Source organism: Tinamus guttatus, unplaced genomic scaffold, assembly GCF_059628265.1.
Source record: "Tinamus guttatus ecotype Peru unplaced genomic scaffold, ASM5962826v1 Tinamus_guttatus_pri_ptg000472l, whole genome shotgun sequence".
Taxonomy (NCBI): domain Eukaryota; kingdom Metazoa; phylum Chordata; class Aves; order Tinamiformes; family Tinamidae; genus Tinamus; species Tinamus guttatus.
The window spans coordinates 3473983-3491432 of record NW_028289006.1 but is presented as its reverse complement, the minus strand read 5'-3'; the positions used below and the strand labels follow the sequence as shown (position 1 = coordinate 3491432).

Genomic DNA, 17450 nt, shown 5'->3' with positions numbered 1-17450 from the left:
CGCACACAACCACAGAGACGTACGGAAGGGCATCTCTGATATCTGCCCAGAGGGCCAGTTAATAGCCAATATGACCGAGATGGTAATTTTCTGAACTTGATACTTTGCTCCCAGCACAAGATGGGGACACCTGATATATTTTATTCAGTTAGCCCGACGGTAAAAAGGCTCTTCACTCTTAATTACTTCTCCATGTTCCACAAAATATAATTCAAGAGTGTTTATTAAAATTTGGCAGCTAGTACCATCACTGCCGAGGGAAGTAACTTACTGCTTTTCTGTGTGTAAGAGGACGTGGTTATGCAGTGAATGTCTGAACCTCATTTATCTTGTGTGTAACTGGATTAGGGAAAAAAATACTAGCATGAATAATTTGTTTGCTAATGTGACAACTCTCTCATTTTCAGCCTTCAGACAATACAATAGATTTTGGTCAAAAATAATAACTGGTAAAATCTATGGCTATAACAGCCAATTTTATGATTTATGTTTAGTATTTGCCTGGACTGAAGATGACCACTGACCCCAGGCAAAGAACCCAACTAATTTTATTTCAGCAGCTGAGTTAAAGTTCAGAGGCAGAAACATATACAAAAACATTACATGTAAGATAAATGTTTAAAGAACAAAAGAATATATTGACCCACACTGGAGCATCAGTAGCAGAAAGGAAGTTCACTGGAACTTCAGCATATCCCTTACTGACTGGGGCTGACTCAGCAAAACACGTTTAGGGGCTAAATTTGGGATTTTTTTTCTGCAGGAAGCAAGTTGACATGACTACTTATGGCAGAGGGTCTATTTCCATAGGATAGAGTATAGAGACACGCTCTGTATGTTATGGATGTGCAAATAGGCTAATATCACCCTAACAAAATTTGCAATAGTATATGCGATGCAGTCTTAAATCACATAACTGAGTAGGGTGCAGCAAGGCTCAGCATCTCTCGGAAGTCAGCTAAACCATTTTCTTCTACATATATCCCAAATCGGAGCTAAAATCATTTAAAAAAAGAGAGAGAGAGAGAGAGAGATGCAAGGAGAGGGTGTTAAAGTGTGTTAAGGTAGGATGAATAATTAAAGTAAGAAAATTATTAAGCCAGATAAATTTGATAATTGCTATGATGGCTCTTTTCTTAGATTTGTGTTTTCACTTTCACATCTCTGAAACTGTCAAGCACTTTTCTTGAAAACAAAGTTTTCCCTGGCAAATTAGTGAGCTTCTGTGATACTACTGTTTTATCACAGAATTCCTCTTAATGGTGAAGAAAATGCCACAAAATATTTTTAAAATGAAACACTCAGATTTGCTCTAGAAGCTGAGCTGATTTCATTTGCTTCATGTAGGACTGTTTTTGACATCAAATAATCTTTTCCAGTTATGTAGAATCTTTTGGTGCACTTGACAATGCACCTGATCTGCTCTACACTGTCCATCATGTCTTCAGAGTACCTAAACACGCCACATGATTTAGTGCATCTTCAGATATTGTGCATTTCTCTCTTGTCATAATTCTTAGACTTCCTATTATAAAACTTTTCTCTTTGTCTTCTTTAATATAATTTCATACAGCTCCCAGGAAAGATTGCTCGGTTAGGACAGTTTTAGTGAAAAGGCACATGCTGTGTAGGACCTGTTTGAGTTGCAATCTTTGGGGGTTGCTTTGACTTGTGTCATCTCCAGCGCTCAGGTCTCACACTAGGTTCTTCTGTCAGGCCCGTTTCTGAGGGGCCTCAAGAATGGGCCTGTGAGGGAGGTCACAGCTGCAGCGTCTCATGCAGCCAAGCCTCATTTATCAGTGAATCACATCGTATGTAGGAGTTAATGACAAGGATAAGACGTTTCTAGGTGTCCCTGCTTGAGCAGAGGGGTCGGACTGGATGATCCCTAGGGTCCCTTCCAACCTCAGCCATTCTGTGATTGTGTGATTCTGTTTCCAGTGGTCCTTACAGTGAAGGGATGTAAACCAAGGCGGAAATTACCACAGCAATATTCACATGGCAGTCCTCATCATTAAGCAGCCAGTTAGGACGTACAATGTAGTTTTGCTCCATCTACAAATTCTTAGCGTAAATGGGAAAAAAAAATCTGTCACTTGACTTTACAAATCATTAGGTAAAATCTTATTTTTTTTCTCAAACGCGTATAGACTTAAAGACCCTGCCAGTGATTGTAAGGATGACAATTTTTCAGCCAGACAGAATCATATTTTCTGAAATAAGGTATGCAGAATTTCTTCTACTGTAGAACTGTGCTACTTTCCCTGCGCTTATTTCAAGTACCCCTCTTTTTCCTCTTTCCTGAGAGCATTGACTTGTAGGATCTAAAGAGGAGCCAAGTTTTGCATATTGGAAAGGCACAAGAGATTAACTCTACTTTGTCTTTGCCATTGAAGTATTTTTTCCTGCCTCATTTCAAGAAGCCTTTCTAAATCTTCTTAACGTTATAACTTTGAAGGAATACTTTTCTATCTTATAAGCTGGAAATGCTTCTGATAATTGCAAAGGAAGGCTTAAACACCTTAGCATTCAGATCATGACCCCTCTCAGATAACGTCTCCAGATGAGATGAGCTGGAAACTTAACATGCTGTTTTCCATAAGAGTTACTTATTGGCAGCTGTTAGTGATTTGGGAGGTTATAGCTAAAGCTTGGCAAACACCTCTCACACTGCTTTAAAGAACTTCTCAATGACTGTCTGCAACTTACTATATTTCTTGCTTTATTCTCAGATATGTATTGAAATGCTGGAGACTATATGTTTTTTCATTTTTAGGATAGTTCTTGTCTAAATATTTTCATTATTTAGAAATTAAATACACAAGATCTCTGTAAGTGGATATTTTTGGTTAATATTTTTTCTGGCACACAGAAATACCGCATCTCATATTTTAGGTAAAAATCTTTTCCCAGGATTCTTCATGTGAAGTACTTGAGCATAAATGCCTCATTTCTCTACCAATTTCAGTTCATATTTGTTGCTGTGATTGTGCTCATGTCCACTTTATTGTAAGATTCTCTATTATGTTCTAGTTTGCTGTATTACAGGATCATACCTTAAAAAACTTTCTCATTCATTTGGACCATCAGACCTATTCTGAAATGTAGTCTGTCTTTTTAAAAATAAAAAATAAAAAAAGGGAAGGAACGAACCACATTAAGATTCCAGTGGAATGAAAAGACATCTGCTTTCTATGTTATTTTCTCCAACTATTTGACAAAAATGAAGCGACCCCATTCCTACGGTAAATTTTATATAGATTGTTTTTCTCTGCTTAGTCATTCTGCCTAGGAGCTTTTGAAACACCAAGCATGATATAAAAAGAAATGGCTTCAGATCACTTACCACATGCTATAGTTTTAATGTAAAATAACTTGATAGATTACCGTCTGGTGAAGGTGGGTGAGGTGAGCATTTTTAAAGAGGTTGTATTTCGTTATTTCCGAAGAAACATAAAAAGCTTTATATTAAAAAGTAAAAGAATAAAATCAGAGGTTGTTTTTTCCATATAGCAGCAATATTGAACAAATAAACTGATAATATCAAAGTGGAGTTGTGGTAGTAAACATTTCCTAAAATGTCTGTGTTAGCAGATAATCATAGAATCACAGAATGCTTAAGGTTAGAAGGGACCTCTAGAGATCATCTAGTCCAAACCCCTGCACACGCAGGGTCACCTAGAGCACAGGACTGCATCCAAGCGGGTTTTGAAGATCTCCAGAGAAGGATATATATATCATTATAAACCACTACAACTATTGTAAATATTTTACTATAAAAAGGGACCAAATATACAAAAAAAGATTTTAAATTTTGTTTAAACTTGGAAACTAAAAATCTTTCCTCCTATAACATTCGGATATTTCATGTAGATGTAAAGAAAAAAAAAATTGAATCCTCCAGAAAGAAGCCAGTAGAACCAAAGATAAGCTATCTAAATTGAAAGTGGAAAAGTCCTGATTTAAAATCATGATATAAAATTAATCACCAAAAGAGGATAAATACTCTGAATGCATGCCGAGGTTTTCAAGTTTCCCCAGGCCCTTCACAAGGCGGGAAGGAGACGTCTTGGCGACCACAAGTGACTTCTCGGGCTGCCATCTAGCGGTGCCGAGGGAGGAGAGCCCCGCTCCCCATCGCCGCGGTGCTGCGAGGCCTAGGACGGAGAAACTCCTGTTGCTGAGAGCTGGCGCGGCACTGTTGGCAGCCACACGTTAACCGTCATACACTTCAGTATGATGATTCTCATGACAAAAGTGCTCAAAGCCTCATTAGTAACCAGCGCCGTTTAATTACACATTGATAAAAGTGCTTATGGCAGTTGCTCATTCTGTGGTAACGGCGTGCTGAGATTTGGAAACTGTAGAGACACCCCAACGTGCTCCCCAGAGCGGTCGCTGTATTCAGCACTCACCAGAACAGAGCCGCGCTTCCGAAGGACTCCTCCAGCCGGGGGTTTCTGTCCGGTGCTAAGACCCGCGACAATCATCCACCTTGCCTCAAATCTTGGTGGTTTCAAACAGTCCAACCTAGACGAACTGCGAAAGCCACCACATGCCTTACACTCACCAAACCACCCCTTACCGCCCAGCGTTAGTCCTTGTCTTGCACTTCCTATAAACCTTGAATTGTTTCCAGTGGTTCTTCAGGTGCAGAACGGGTTTTTACTTTCAAAACTCTCAAGAACTCTCAAAATGTTAAAATGGCAGCAACAACAACAACAACAAAAGGAAGGCTCTAGTGAAGAAACAATAAAATAAAGGCAATTTCATGTAGCTGGTTAGGCATGGTTTGGCTGGCTGACAGATAAAAGCAAAATAGCCTTTAGCAGAAGTCTATTGACCTGCTGAAGTAGGTGACAATGCAAGTCTCTTCTCTTTGGTATGCAGAAGTTTCCTTTGATTTTAGGGTGAGAACACAGGAATTTAAGAGAGCTTAGTTGTTTGGGGAAGATTTTTTTTTCCTTTTTTTTTTCAGCTAGCAAAATAACATGACACAAACTTGAAAGATGTTCTGTGGTATTTGAGGAGCTGAAAGTTGCCAAAAAAATTTAAAAAATCATTTTAAAATGTTCTAAAATGCCTCTTTCATAATTAGAATTCTTATTTTAATATCCAAAATACATTAGCTGGTATGTAAAAAAGAATTTAATTAGTAGCCAGGAAAAAGCCCAACAGTTGCTTACACTCATTTTGCAGTAATTTTTAAGCTGCTTGAAACTTATGTAAAGTAAGTAATCTGTAATTACTTCACTGAAGTGAGAGGCTTTCTATTCTCAGTGAAGAGACCATTTTATTTAAATTAGATCCTAAAACAAGTTTCAAAGAAAAAAATAATAAAAAATAGGATTTAAAAGCTTTTTCAGGTTTGATATAAAAATGATTAAAAATGCAAGGTTTAGATAACACAAACTGTGACTACACAGCTCCTGTTTTCTCTCCAGTTCAAGATTTAGGCTTTTTCTTATTTAGACTTGAAATAGAAATTTATTCCTCCAGCAAAAGACCAACTATTGTAGCCTTTTGCCATGCCTGTTTTTACATCACGTTTAAGAGGGACTGGCATGAGTTCCACCTTTCTGGTGCTCACGTTCTCAGATTCCACGTTATTGCCAAATAGGAGCCTTACACTAAAACAAGTAACACCGCGGCCAGGCCGCACGTTGCCACCAAAGCCATGAGGGTGAATTCCCCTTGGTTTGGTGAAGAGTTTCTGTGCCCACAAGAGCCCTGCGTTTGCCTCGCTACCTCGTGGAGGCGCGTGCGCACAGCCAGCCCCGGTACCTTAACCGACCCGCGCTCTTGTTAACGGGGCTGCTCTTCTGAAGCTGCAAACCACACTGAAATGAGGCGTAGGTGGAGACAGAAAAAGAGAAGGTTGCGTTGCAGAGCTGCTGAAAAACCCATTTGCCCATTGAGAGGGATGGATTAGCGGATTTCACAGCGAGTATCCAAATTTTCATTGCTACTTGACATATTAGCAAGGTCATTTTCAGCTGCTGCAACAGATAAAAGACTGATTTAAATCAATAGCTGAATCAATTTGAAGTACTCTCTAAAATTTGTAGATAGCAGCAGTGAGCTTAAAATCTACCTTGTGCATTTTGCAATAAATGCTTTAAGAATCAAACCACTACAACTACATTGTTATATAGAACTGTTTTTCTCCATCTTATCATCTCGACTTGTTTGCTTCTGCAGTATGTGAGCATATTTTGCACTGTCACATTTGTAGATATGCAGGTTTTTATGCTTATTAGCATGTTCCATTTATACTGACTATGGACTTTACTATGAATAAAGGTAAGTGCCCCCATGGCGGGTTTAGCAGACCTTCTGTACCTAGCAAGTATCCTTTAGAGATCAACTACATGATTCCAGTCTAAGACAACAACTAGAGTGCGAGCACAGGAATCAGAAGCTATGGCTTAAGGGACCAGGAAACACGGCTGCAGGTGGAGGAAATGCCATTCCCTGAATCCCGCAATCCCAACGCCCCAATCCTGTACCCTGATCCTGTCGGGGAGCAGCCATGGCGGGATGGTTTCCTGCCAGGATTAAAGCACGGAGCGGGCGCGGGGGCGGCCCAGGACAGGGCTCATGATCGCGTGTTCTCCTGAGCGGCCCCACGGAGGCTGCATTGGGGGAACTCGAGAGTTCATGAACCAAGTTGCCTCTCTAGGAAGCCTTTTTACAAGGAATTCTGCAAGCAGCAGCATTCCCGTTTAAATTGGCGCTAATCAGTATGGTAGAATTATTGCGAGAGCTGAGGCAGGGCCTGCCGCATTCAGGGGAAGAGGCTTTCCAAGGTGGGCTACCTTCAAAGCGTTACGAGACACAAAAACAGCATTTCTGAATAGACCGAATGAGTGCTAAGCTGATCTGTAGACTTGAAATTCCCAAAGAAAACTTGGTAACCGACTGCAAGATTTCTGGTGTGAGCTTTCTGCATATACTGAAGTTCTCCCAATGCTGTTCTGCTTAGTTGTGCACGGAATAAAAGCCAAAATTCATTTAACAGTCTCTCCTGCCGGCACGTATTTCCTGGCTAGGGCTTAGGTGGTTACAAACAGCACCAGCAGCAAACACATGTTGTTTAACCTGGGGCCATTAATTGCCATTTTTCATGTATCATGTTAAGGTTTAGTTTACCTCTGTACTTTTAAAACATTGAGATGAAAGCTCTCCACTCCCTCCCTACGACGAAGCACCCCGAGCCGCGGCCGTGTCCGCCTGCAGCAAGGCGGAGGGGGACACCCGGAACCTCCACACTCATACGGAGAAAAGCAGCATCTCTTTAAGAAGCAGATGATGGCCTGGGCAGTGACACGGCGAGGCTTTTGATATTGCTGTTTATTTCTTTTTAAAAATTAAACAAATATCAACATATTATTCCAGCAACATGCTACTAAGCAGTCTATACATTCCTTTCATTAGGATCATTCTACCTAGACCGTAGTTGGAGGGAACTGAGTTACAATTCAGACCTTTAATAGTACCAGGCAGAATTAAACCAGCTCAGAACTCCTCCCCCGAATCTGACATTATATCTCTTTTAATTTGGACTATCCACATTAAATACTGCATTGCCTTTAATACCTTTCTGAAATATAAATATTAAGTTTCTCTAGGAGAAACCCAGTCTCAAGAATATATTTTTTTCATCTTATTCAGGGTCACTTACCCTGTTCAGATAAAAATTTCCATGGCAGGAAAGGGATTTTCAACCAGGATCTTGGGAAGCAGGCTTTTAAATAGTGCCTGAATCAGTTCTTCCGTAAAATTTCTGATTAAAACCCAAATATTTTCCGTAACTATTTTCAGCAGTGCAAATTATGTGTGTCCTCCAAAAAGTTTTAATCAAAATCAGTTTAATTAAAACCAGTTTGATAGCTTGAATATGCAAAGTCGAACCACAGGATATTAAATACTTTTTGCGATTTATCTGCATATCTACAAACAAAACATCCCTCAAATATCCCATGGTGTAGAAACAATTGCAGTAGCAATTAAAAGATTTTCAGTCGTCAGATTCAAGGTCACTAGTTAAATTATTCAGTCGTTTTTACTCCTACCAAATACAGTATTTTATAGGCATGTATGCTTTTTTGTTCGATGTTCCCTACATTGTTTAGAAGCACACTCTTATACTCTCTATTTTACAGTGCTGTGCTTTTTTATTTGTTTGTACCATTTTTAGCTGAAAATTATTGTTCAGTTTATACAAATCACCCATGGTTTCAACTGTACAATTACATATCATGTAATCTCACAATTCCATAGGGTAATGAATGATTCTCTGCATTTTTTTTTTTTTTATCAAAAAAGCAATATACAATTAATGAATCCCAGTAGGATTTTTGTTACAAGCATTGACCTTCTTACACATTTAGATCCGGACCGAACAGAATCCTCAGGCAGGTCTGAAGACGTGTGCGCAGATCGGCCCGGCGCGCGGCACCACCGAAAGCTCTCGCCGTCCGCCAGCTGCCAGATCCTCCTGAGGGGCTGTTTCCTCATCACGGAGACAGGGAAAAACAAGACAGACCAGCTGTGATGGCACAGTGGACTTTCACGCAGGAAGAAGGCCCAACGGTAACCCTTGATAACTGATAAATTCTCATTTACTGTGGTATTTCGGGATCCTACATGGAATGGGTACAAAGAGCTCCGCAGCATTGGAAGATTCTTCTTACAATCTTCCCCGGGCAAATCACACCAAATTTAGGGCCACGCTATTATTGGTATTTTAATTTGCAGTAGCTTTGCCATCAGGGAGGATCTAACCCACATCATCATAGTGCAAATGTAACCTCCTGTACAGGTACCTCCTGGCAACACAATCTTAACCAAGAGAGGTCCTGTATAAAGAGGCATGGGACATTTTACTCAGTTATGCACACAGGCACCTTCTTTCTTTGCTGAGCTACCCAGTTTTCTGAAAACGTTTTAAAAATAACACCTTCTTTGACAATATTAAAATTATCACAGGTATCCATTTCCTCCTCAGTAAACTGATGAAGTACAGTATAGACTGATTTTTCCAACATCAGTTTAAAAAGGGCTGAAAAAAATAACAATGTTGAATCATAATTTCTTCCAGCATTTTGCAAAAGTATTTTAGATGCCCCCATCCTTGCACCAAGAGAACACTATCCTACAGATGACGATCAACATTCATCTTCTTTATACGATGAAGCAGGGCATCCTTCTCCATCTGGACCTCTGCAAGAGCCATTTTAGCTTTGGCTAGTTCCTGTTTGAGACATTCATTTTCTTCAATAAGCTAAAAAGATCAGGTTAGAAAAGAAAGTTAGCAGTGCTTCTGCATACTCATTACAGTAATCAGTAAAATATCAGTTTGTTGCTGGGTGCAGGTTGGTTGGGGCCAGAGATTGACTCCCACTTAGTGGGACATGGAGAGAGGTGATCATAGCTCGAAAAACAAGATTCCCAGACTGCAAGTAGTGTGGAAATGACACCGGGCTCTCAACTCTGGGAATGGATTCCCATCCAATAGCAGAAACTGCTGTGCACGTTTTGTCACCAGCAATTCACAATCCAAGTATAAGTGATGTATTACCATGGGTCTGACCCATGGGCCTGGTCCTTGGCCTTTGGCCGTCACGTTGCACAGGCCTGAGGAAGAGAGGAGGCTGATGGAGGCAGCTGGTGACACTCAGAACGCTCCCCTCGTGTAAAGCACAACTGCTCTGTAGTGTACGACTGTATTTAGAGAGTAACACTAAATTTACTTTATGTGACAGTGTATTAAACATGCCAGTTCAATTTACATGCCAGAATTTACATGCCAGTGTATTGAACTATACTGCAATATCTGCAATTTGTATTTTCTACGTCTAAAAGAGATTTATACTCAGAACATTTAACAACTGTCATGTCTAATGATTGAAATGATTTTGTAAAAAGAGGTAAATAAATAAGTACATCAAAAGGCATTCTTAATACCTGATCTCTGGGGACGGCAGCTGAATCCCTGCTTGGTGTGTAAGGCCTGGGAGTTCCACAAGATATCTGTGTGGCCTGGTCCCGTGTTCTATGTCTGGCAGGTCCAGGTGCTTGTTGCACTGTATCACTTGTTTTCTTGATCTTCGACACATCATTTACTCTTTGATTGTCTGTTTCACAGAGAAATACTTGAGATTAAGGAGCTTCAGGGGTTTTGTTGTTGTTGTTAGATTGATTCTTATCAGCACCAAATTAAAACTCCTTCAACAAACACACTTGTAGTATTAACATGTATCAACCACGCAGAATCAGATTAAAAAATAAGTAATACATTATTTAAAATCACATACCCTTCTGGAGAAAGGGAGAAGGGAAAGGAGGAATGAGAAGAAAGAATATGGATGCATGTATCTACCAGGTTGAAGAATATTAACACATTTTTGTACTGATCACTATCATCACAGAATATGGATTCTGAGTAATTACGAGCTATAGAACAACATTGAAGCCTGCTATTCAGAAAACACATCCGAATAACTATGTATTTTAGATCATAATTATCTAAATTATCCTGATTATCTTGGAATAGGCATTGAAATTGGAGGAGTGTGGCAAAGGAAAAACAATCCTACTAATAATTACTGAGATACCAGACTGCAGGAACATACATACCTCTAATGAGAAAAGAGCCATCATCATTTCTTTCTATCGAGAGTATGTCAATATGCAGTGTTATGGGCACCAGTTCAGATACCTTGAGATTTTCACGAGGGCTGTCATCCTAAAATACACAGATATTCAAAAATTACTTTGAAGGTTTAGTAGATTGAAATAGTTAATTAAGATGTTAAATTACACATAAGTGGATTTAATGAAATTTGAAAGGCAACACTTCAGAGTGGAAATTTCTAGCCTTTTTTTTTTTTTCTCTCCTCACCAAACTTTTGCTCCATACATTTTTTTTTTTTCCTCTGGATCATACTAAAGATGTGAAATTATCTCTGGAGTGACTCTGCTGAACTCAGTATATACAGGCTAAAATACTTCAAAGTATTTCACAGACGTCTCAGTAATATTAAATCCCAACTCAAGATGTTCTTTAATGCAGGAGCTCTCAGAGATAAGAACCCCACGCTATAAAATAACTTGTATCTGATTTTCCTTCGAACTATTTCAAGATTGAATAGATAAAACTATCATTCTTGAGGGGATTTTGTCTTTTTAGAATATAGATGACAGCAGCTGCAGTTCAGTTACATTAGTGTACTCAACAGAAGAGAAACATCACAAATTGCTTCTGGTTGGGTCTCTCCAGGAAGTAATTTATAGGTCATTATTCCTGTCAAGCAGAGTAATGCATCCAGTCTAATCAAGAACTTGCATCCAGTCTAATCAAGAACTGTATGTACTATCAACATTGAACACACTGCAAGATCGAACTGTTGAGGTGTAGCTGCCAAAATACCTTGGAAAAGAAAATGAGATTGCAGCAGAAAGTGCAAAAATAAAACGAGAATTTAAGAAAGGCGGTGAGTTTTCTTTTCTTTTTTACTTCCCCCTCGCTCCCCTGCAGGAAACATGCTACATCAAATCTCACAGAGGAAACATGCTGCACTGAACAGGCAATGCAGCATAAAGTTGAAGCGTATCCTCCTGCTCTTTATGGTCCCAAAGCTCAAGAGAAATGAATCATTTGCATGGCAAATGGGCACTCCAATCCACACTGCCTCTACCTGCAGCTTGTCAGCCATCGAGACTGACTTCACCGTGACTTACAGGCGCTGCTGAGGGCTTCAGCGCCTCTGCTGCCAAGCAGATTGTGCCAGCTTATTCAGGTGCAATCAGAGATAGCTATTTTCTCTGAAACATTTTGCACAAGTCTGACATCTTGCCAATAAGCCAGAACAATCCTGTTTCAAATTTAGATGACTAAATATTGAGATCTTCCTTCTTCACTTTTGTGCTAACAGTGCAGCCTGGGGATCCATTCCGCAGCCCTGATGGTGAGGCCTGGTGCTGCTGCTCTAGCAGAATGGGTGCTATAGGACTGCCTAAGGATCCACAGGGGATGGAAAAGCTGCACCAGTGCTCAGGGAATACAGATGCGTTTTGATATTCAAGTGTTCAGACTAGACTGTACAGATACAGCTCATGTTAGGTTTAAGAGTGATCTCAGCAGAATCAAGGCCCTACTTAGCACAAGATGCAGAACTGGAGGTGTTATTTTGCTTATCACTTTGGTAAATTTACATAAGTGATTATTTATGCAATGTTACAGTGATCGTTTTTTAAAATCAGCCTTACCTTTTAGCCCATGGCTGCACAGCACAGAGCTCACTGTCTCTTTTAAGTGTCTGAAAGGAGACTTGAGCAGCAGTGCCCTCTTAATGTTACTATTTTAAGCTTCACTAGTGAGAAAAGCCTATATTATTTAGTAACTGTTTCTAGGCAAGGCAGAACAAGAAATCTGGGCTCTAAGCAGCCATATTCGAGTGACTGGACCTGGAATTCTAATAAGCTGTTTCCTTCTTTTGTACTTAACTTTATCTTCTAAGTAGGAGAGACAATTAACCTCTACAATCTGTGTTTCATAATTAGAAAACCAGCACTATGACAAGCAAAAAGCTCACCTAAATAAAAATAAAAAAGACAAAGTACAAAATATGTTCACACAACTAATCTGCAACCATGCAGAGAAATTATCTCTGGGCCTACCACGGAACTAACCAAATCTATGGATTTTTAAATTGTTTAAGTGTTATCTACAGACTTTATACAGTAAGTATGATAGCAGTTTCTTTGAAGTTAGCTATACCCAGATTACTAGTTTATCATCAAAGAAACAAGAACATATTTTTTTTTGAAGAAGCCAAATAGCTTTTTGTCAACATACTTTTAAATTAATCCTTGCATTCGAAACTTTTATCTTCATAGGCATCACTGCTGCAACAGTTTCATCTTCTAGAAAATGCTGAATATTGGTGAGGGAAGATGTTAGAAATTCCGCGCTGAAGTTCTCTATGTGACACTGAAGAAAGCCATTTTTTACAGCCAGCAGAGAATGCACGATAGCACTCGGCCCACTTTCCCACCTCAGACTAATCTCAGGTGATGAATTAACTGGTCCAGCCACAAATTTACAGTCCGAACCTATTGCAAAAGGAAAAGAAACTTGCATTAAAATTTTGCAGTGCCAATTTGAAAGCAAGTGTGACGCAATTACTTTTACCTATATTGCCTCATATTAGCCAAGAATTACAGCTGTATATTTGCATATCGATTTGATATGCAATCAATTGCAAGCGTATCACTTAAAAAGTACTACAGGGAAATCAATGGTACATAGAAGTACTTGTACCTCACAGTGAGGACAGAAAAGGACAGTAGAGAAGTATTACTGAGCATACAGGATTGCTGTTGTCTTCAATGCCTTGCCAAGGGAAAAACGTTATTTTGCATACTCCTCAATTAATGCATTTGTAATTCAGGAAAACATTTAAAGTCAGTTTACACTTTCAGGAGAGCAGGTTTTCTCTGGAAAAGATAGAATTTCCTGACTTGGGAACACACACGCTAACACTGAACATGGGGACACTGAAACAGCGGGTCAGTAAGATAGAGAACAGGACCGTCTGTTGCTTCCACTGTTGGGGGTCAGCAGATTTGAACCTTAAATGCAAACTGGCAGTTTCTTGTTAGTTTCAGTGTAGGAGGATTCACCACCACAAACAAACAAGCACCACACACACAAGGGCAAATTTTAAAAAAGAGTTTTAAGAAGTCGTTTCAGTCACTTTCATGGTAGTCCTATGGAAATGACATGCGAAAAGAACACATAATGTTCACAGCAATTACTTATATTAAAGAGCAAAATTACTGAAGTTTGAAAGACTGTTGAAATCAAAGGAGAGATTGTACTTGAAGTCAAGTAAAATTAACTAAATTGTGTAAAGTTTACATTGAGTATCCACCAGTTAAACAAATTTGAACAAGAAGGCAGTATTAAACAAAAAAATGGTTAATATAGATACTTTTTTTGATTTAACCTCTGATTACCTCAGCAAAGTTCAACACTTAAAAATTCAGAAATAGAAAAAAATACCTTGCAATTAAATGGAAGCAATTCAATTTAAAGTACAAGTAAACCCATGCTTCCTTCCTCTAGTTTTGCTTCTTCTCTCTTATCTCATTCTATCATATTGCTGACATGCTGTTTATATAAGATATATTGAAATCTGCATGCTATACATTAAAATCTCCACCTCTGGCTGTGAGTATATGAGCAATTACTGTCTTATGGGCAGCCTAAGAGCTGCCTGTCCCCCTCCGTGAGGAGATTACTGCCCAGACAAGCAGGCCTTTCCAAGGCTGCTTGGTGGCAGGATGAGGGAACAGGCACAGGCTGAAACGAGACAGGTTCAGGCCAGGTGTAGGGAGTTAGGAGTGTCCGGCAGCCCGGCAGCTCCCAGAGATGCCGGCTCTGTCACTGGAGGTTTTCCAGACCTGACTCTATAAAGCCCTGAGCAACCTGGTCTGATCTCACGGCTGACCCTGCTTCGAGCTGCAGGTTACACTCGAGACCATCCTGCCAAATTGAGGTAGCCTGTGACGCTCTGAAGTGTGAATTTCCTGTGTGGCAAGATGCTTTGCTCCTCTTTCGGAGATAACCTGTTTTGAATAAATTTGCATTTGCTGCCAAAAAGATAAAAAATAAAAATAAATTAATAAAAACCATGCAAGTTAGCTACCTTCCTTCTTGTTCAGAGACTCATACACCCTTTTAATACACTGCTTTCGCTGCGGTTAGCAGGAGTTGTGACATCCAGGAAATAAGAATTTATTCCGTACAGCACACCCCCCCCACACGCCTTTAAACACAAGAAAGCCACAGTTCTCAGAGCCAGGACTGCTGCTGAATTAGGCATCCAGTTCGCAGGGCACTTTGTTAAAGCTGCAGGATGTCACTGCTGAGCACAATACGCTGGTGAGCCACAAGCTTTTTCGATATAGCAACTCTCTACAGATACACTCAAGCCTGCTGTTGAAGAAAAGAGACATTTGTAGCACAGGAACACATTTTCAAAGGCTGGTTTGCTGTTAATTGCTAGGTAGCATGTCCATGATAAAGCTCCAGTAGCCCTTGCACTGGTATCCCACAGATTTTGCTAGTTGCTTTTGCCTTTTCCCCAAGATCGATGGGTCTAGATTGTTTTTCTTGTGCTTTTGCTCATGGATTCTCTTGGTTGCTCTTTGCTGCTGTTAATTCATTTAAATTGCTTCTCTTGATCTCATTCTCAAGTTTTTCCTAACCTTGATCCTCTAGAAAAAAACTTTGGTTTTGAACTGTTTTTCTCCTTAATTCTTCTATCAGAAAAAAAAAAATGGAGGAAAGGGAGAGCAGCAGCCACTGCAGAGGATTCCTAACTAAGTGCAGAAAGCACAGCCCTACGGAAGAGAGAAGATGGAAGTCCTGAAAGGAGAGTATCCAGGAACGCAGGAACAACCAGCGTTACTCACTTGGTCCCACCCAGGCAGATACTCACCAGAAAACAGGCAGGAAGAGTTGGAAAACAGCTGCAGTATTTGGAGACCCCAAGCCCACCACAGCCTTTTGTCCGTCCCAGCAGCCAGGCAGGGCACTGGGCCCTCACGGCAGGGCACGCAGGCCCCACGCTCCCGCCCGCGCGAGCAGGAGGGCGCCCGGCTCTCCCTGCCCATTCCCAGGCGCTTCCACAGCGGGCCGGAGCAGCCGGAGGGCTCGGAGCTCAGCCGTGGAGTCTCCCCCGCTGGAGCCCCCTTTGCCTGCAGGGCTCTGACCGCAGCTGCAACATCAGCTGCTGGCAACTGCTCAGCTCACCAGTAAGTGGGATCTTAGCGAGGGCATCACGGGCCACAGCACCCAGCAGAGCTCCCTCAAGGAAGCCCGGGCTGCTGCAAGGCTGGAAATTAGGGGCAACCAACCACTGCGAGGGCTGTTTCCTGGGCAAGCAGAGGAGCCAGAAGCAGAAGGCAGGTGCACCAGAGCTGCCCTGAGAACCTACCGAGCAGCAGAGCCGGCAGGCAGCAACCCTGCGGAGGCTGGCAGAGGGGAACGAGGCGAGCTGCGGCACGGAGGGGCATGCCAACGAGGCGTGCCAAGGCAAAACAGAACAAAAGGAAAAATCACAGCATGCCACTAGGCTTTTTGGCAGACAGTGTCCATGTACAGCTCTACCTTAATACACTGGTTCTAGATGTGCATATATCTGGCATGAAACCACACCCTGTATTTCAAATCTTGATAGGAAAATACCTCTTATGACCGCTCATCTTTCCTGATGCAGAGTTGGTTTCAAACTCTCTTGTTTAAGGAAAGTTAAGTCAGTTTATACTGTGAGTGTTAACCTCATCTAACGAAGCAGATCAGAAGAGATGAACAAGCTGTTTTCAGAAACAGTTTTTCAAACCAAGATATTTAAACATAGTATTAAGTAAGGGTATTCCAGCTTCATAAAAATAATGTAGAGCAACATATTTAATAATAATAAAACAAAATCAGGAAAATTCAATGCAATTAAAGTTTTCTGCTTTTTTTTTTCTTTCTTTACCCCCACCACTAGAACAGTCCCGTTTTCTTTCCCTCCCACTCAAAGAATGATTACTTCAAAAGAAACTAGTCAGAACAGATATCCCAAGCCAGCAGATGAAGGACGCTCTTGTACTAACATGAGCACAAAGCTGTTTTTGTGCTTTAGGGTTCACACTTTTTCATTTTCCAACCAAAGGGCATCCACAAAATGACCAGTCACTAGTTAGTTGCTATAATAAATGTTCCCAACTCCAATTTCACTGTACTGAGATTAAGTCTTACCCACAGTTCTGTTGCAAAGATAGTGTCGAACACTGATATTGCCCAGTTGATTTGGTATCACCCGGTTGACCTGGAGGCATATTTCTGTATCTTCACCTCTGATATCAATTTCACCATTAACACCAAATATTTGAAAAACTACAACAGACATCTGTTAAAAAATTAAGATAAAAAAGAGATTATGAACTGAATTATAGTGGTTATTGTTTATGCAGTTCTGTCTAACCCATTTCTGTCCCAAAGAAAAGAATCTTCGTATCCATAACCCTTGCCCTGAGAAGGGCACAAAGTTTTCTCATTTCTTCTTTTTTTGCACTCCTTAACTGGACAATGTCCAGTCTCTGTGTCCCCAGCACAACCCAGAACTGGACGGCAAAGGCATGGAAGTGAGCAAGGCTTCCCCCACCGTGCCCAAGCAGCACATGGCCTCTGTAGTACCTGAAATTGCCCAGACATGCACTCATCTTCGTATATCATAAACAGATGCAAGCATTCTGAGTGTTGAATCAGGCCAGGGTAAAACACCAGGACGGACTACCAAACTTTGGCAATCTGCAGAGCACTCGGTCCTTTTCCTCTATTTTTGTGTTGCAGTATCTTTCATTAAAAGCAGTAGCCAGTTTTCAAAAGT

General features: G+C 40.6%; 1 protein-coding gene across 1 annotated transcript in view; it reads right to left on the bottom strand.

Annotated features, from left to right (window-relative positions):
• Positions 1-9035: 9035 nt before the first annotated feature.
• The window catches only part of BLTP3B (bridge-like lipid transfer protein family member 3B), a 49554-nt gene continuing 41139 nt past the window's right edge, over positions 9036-17450 (bottom strand). The window contains exons 17-21 of the mRNA XM_088532897.1: positions 16820-16970; positions 12863-13119; positions 10642-10750; positions 9970-10139; positions 9036-9286 (exon numbers count right to left, since the gene is read on the bottom strand). Of these exons, the coding sequence (XP_088389023.1) occupies positions 9158-9286; positions 9970-10139; positions 10642-10750; positions 12863-13119; positions 16820-16970 (816 nt within the window). The 3' untranslated portion in view covers positions 9036-9157. The remainder of the gene's footprint in view (positions 9287-9969; positions 10140-10641; positions 10751-12862; positions 13120-16819; positions 16971-17450) is intronic.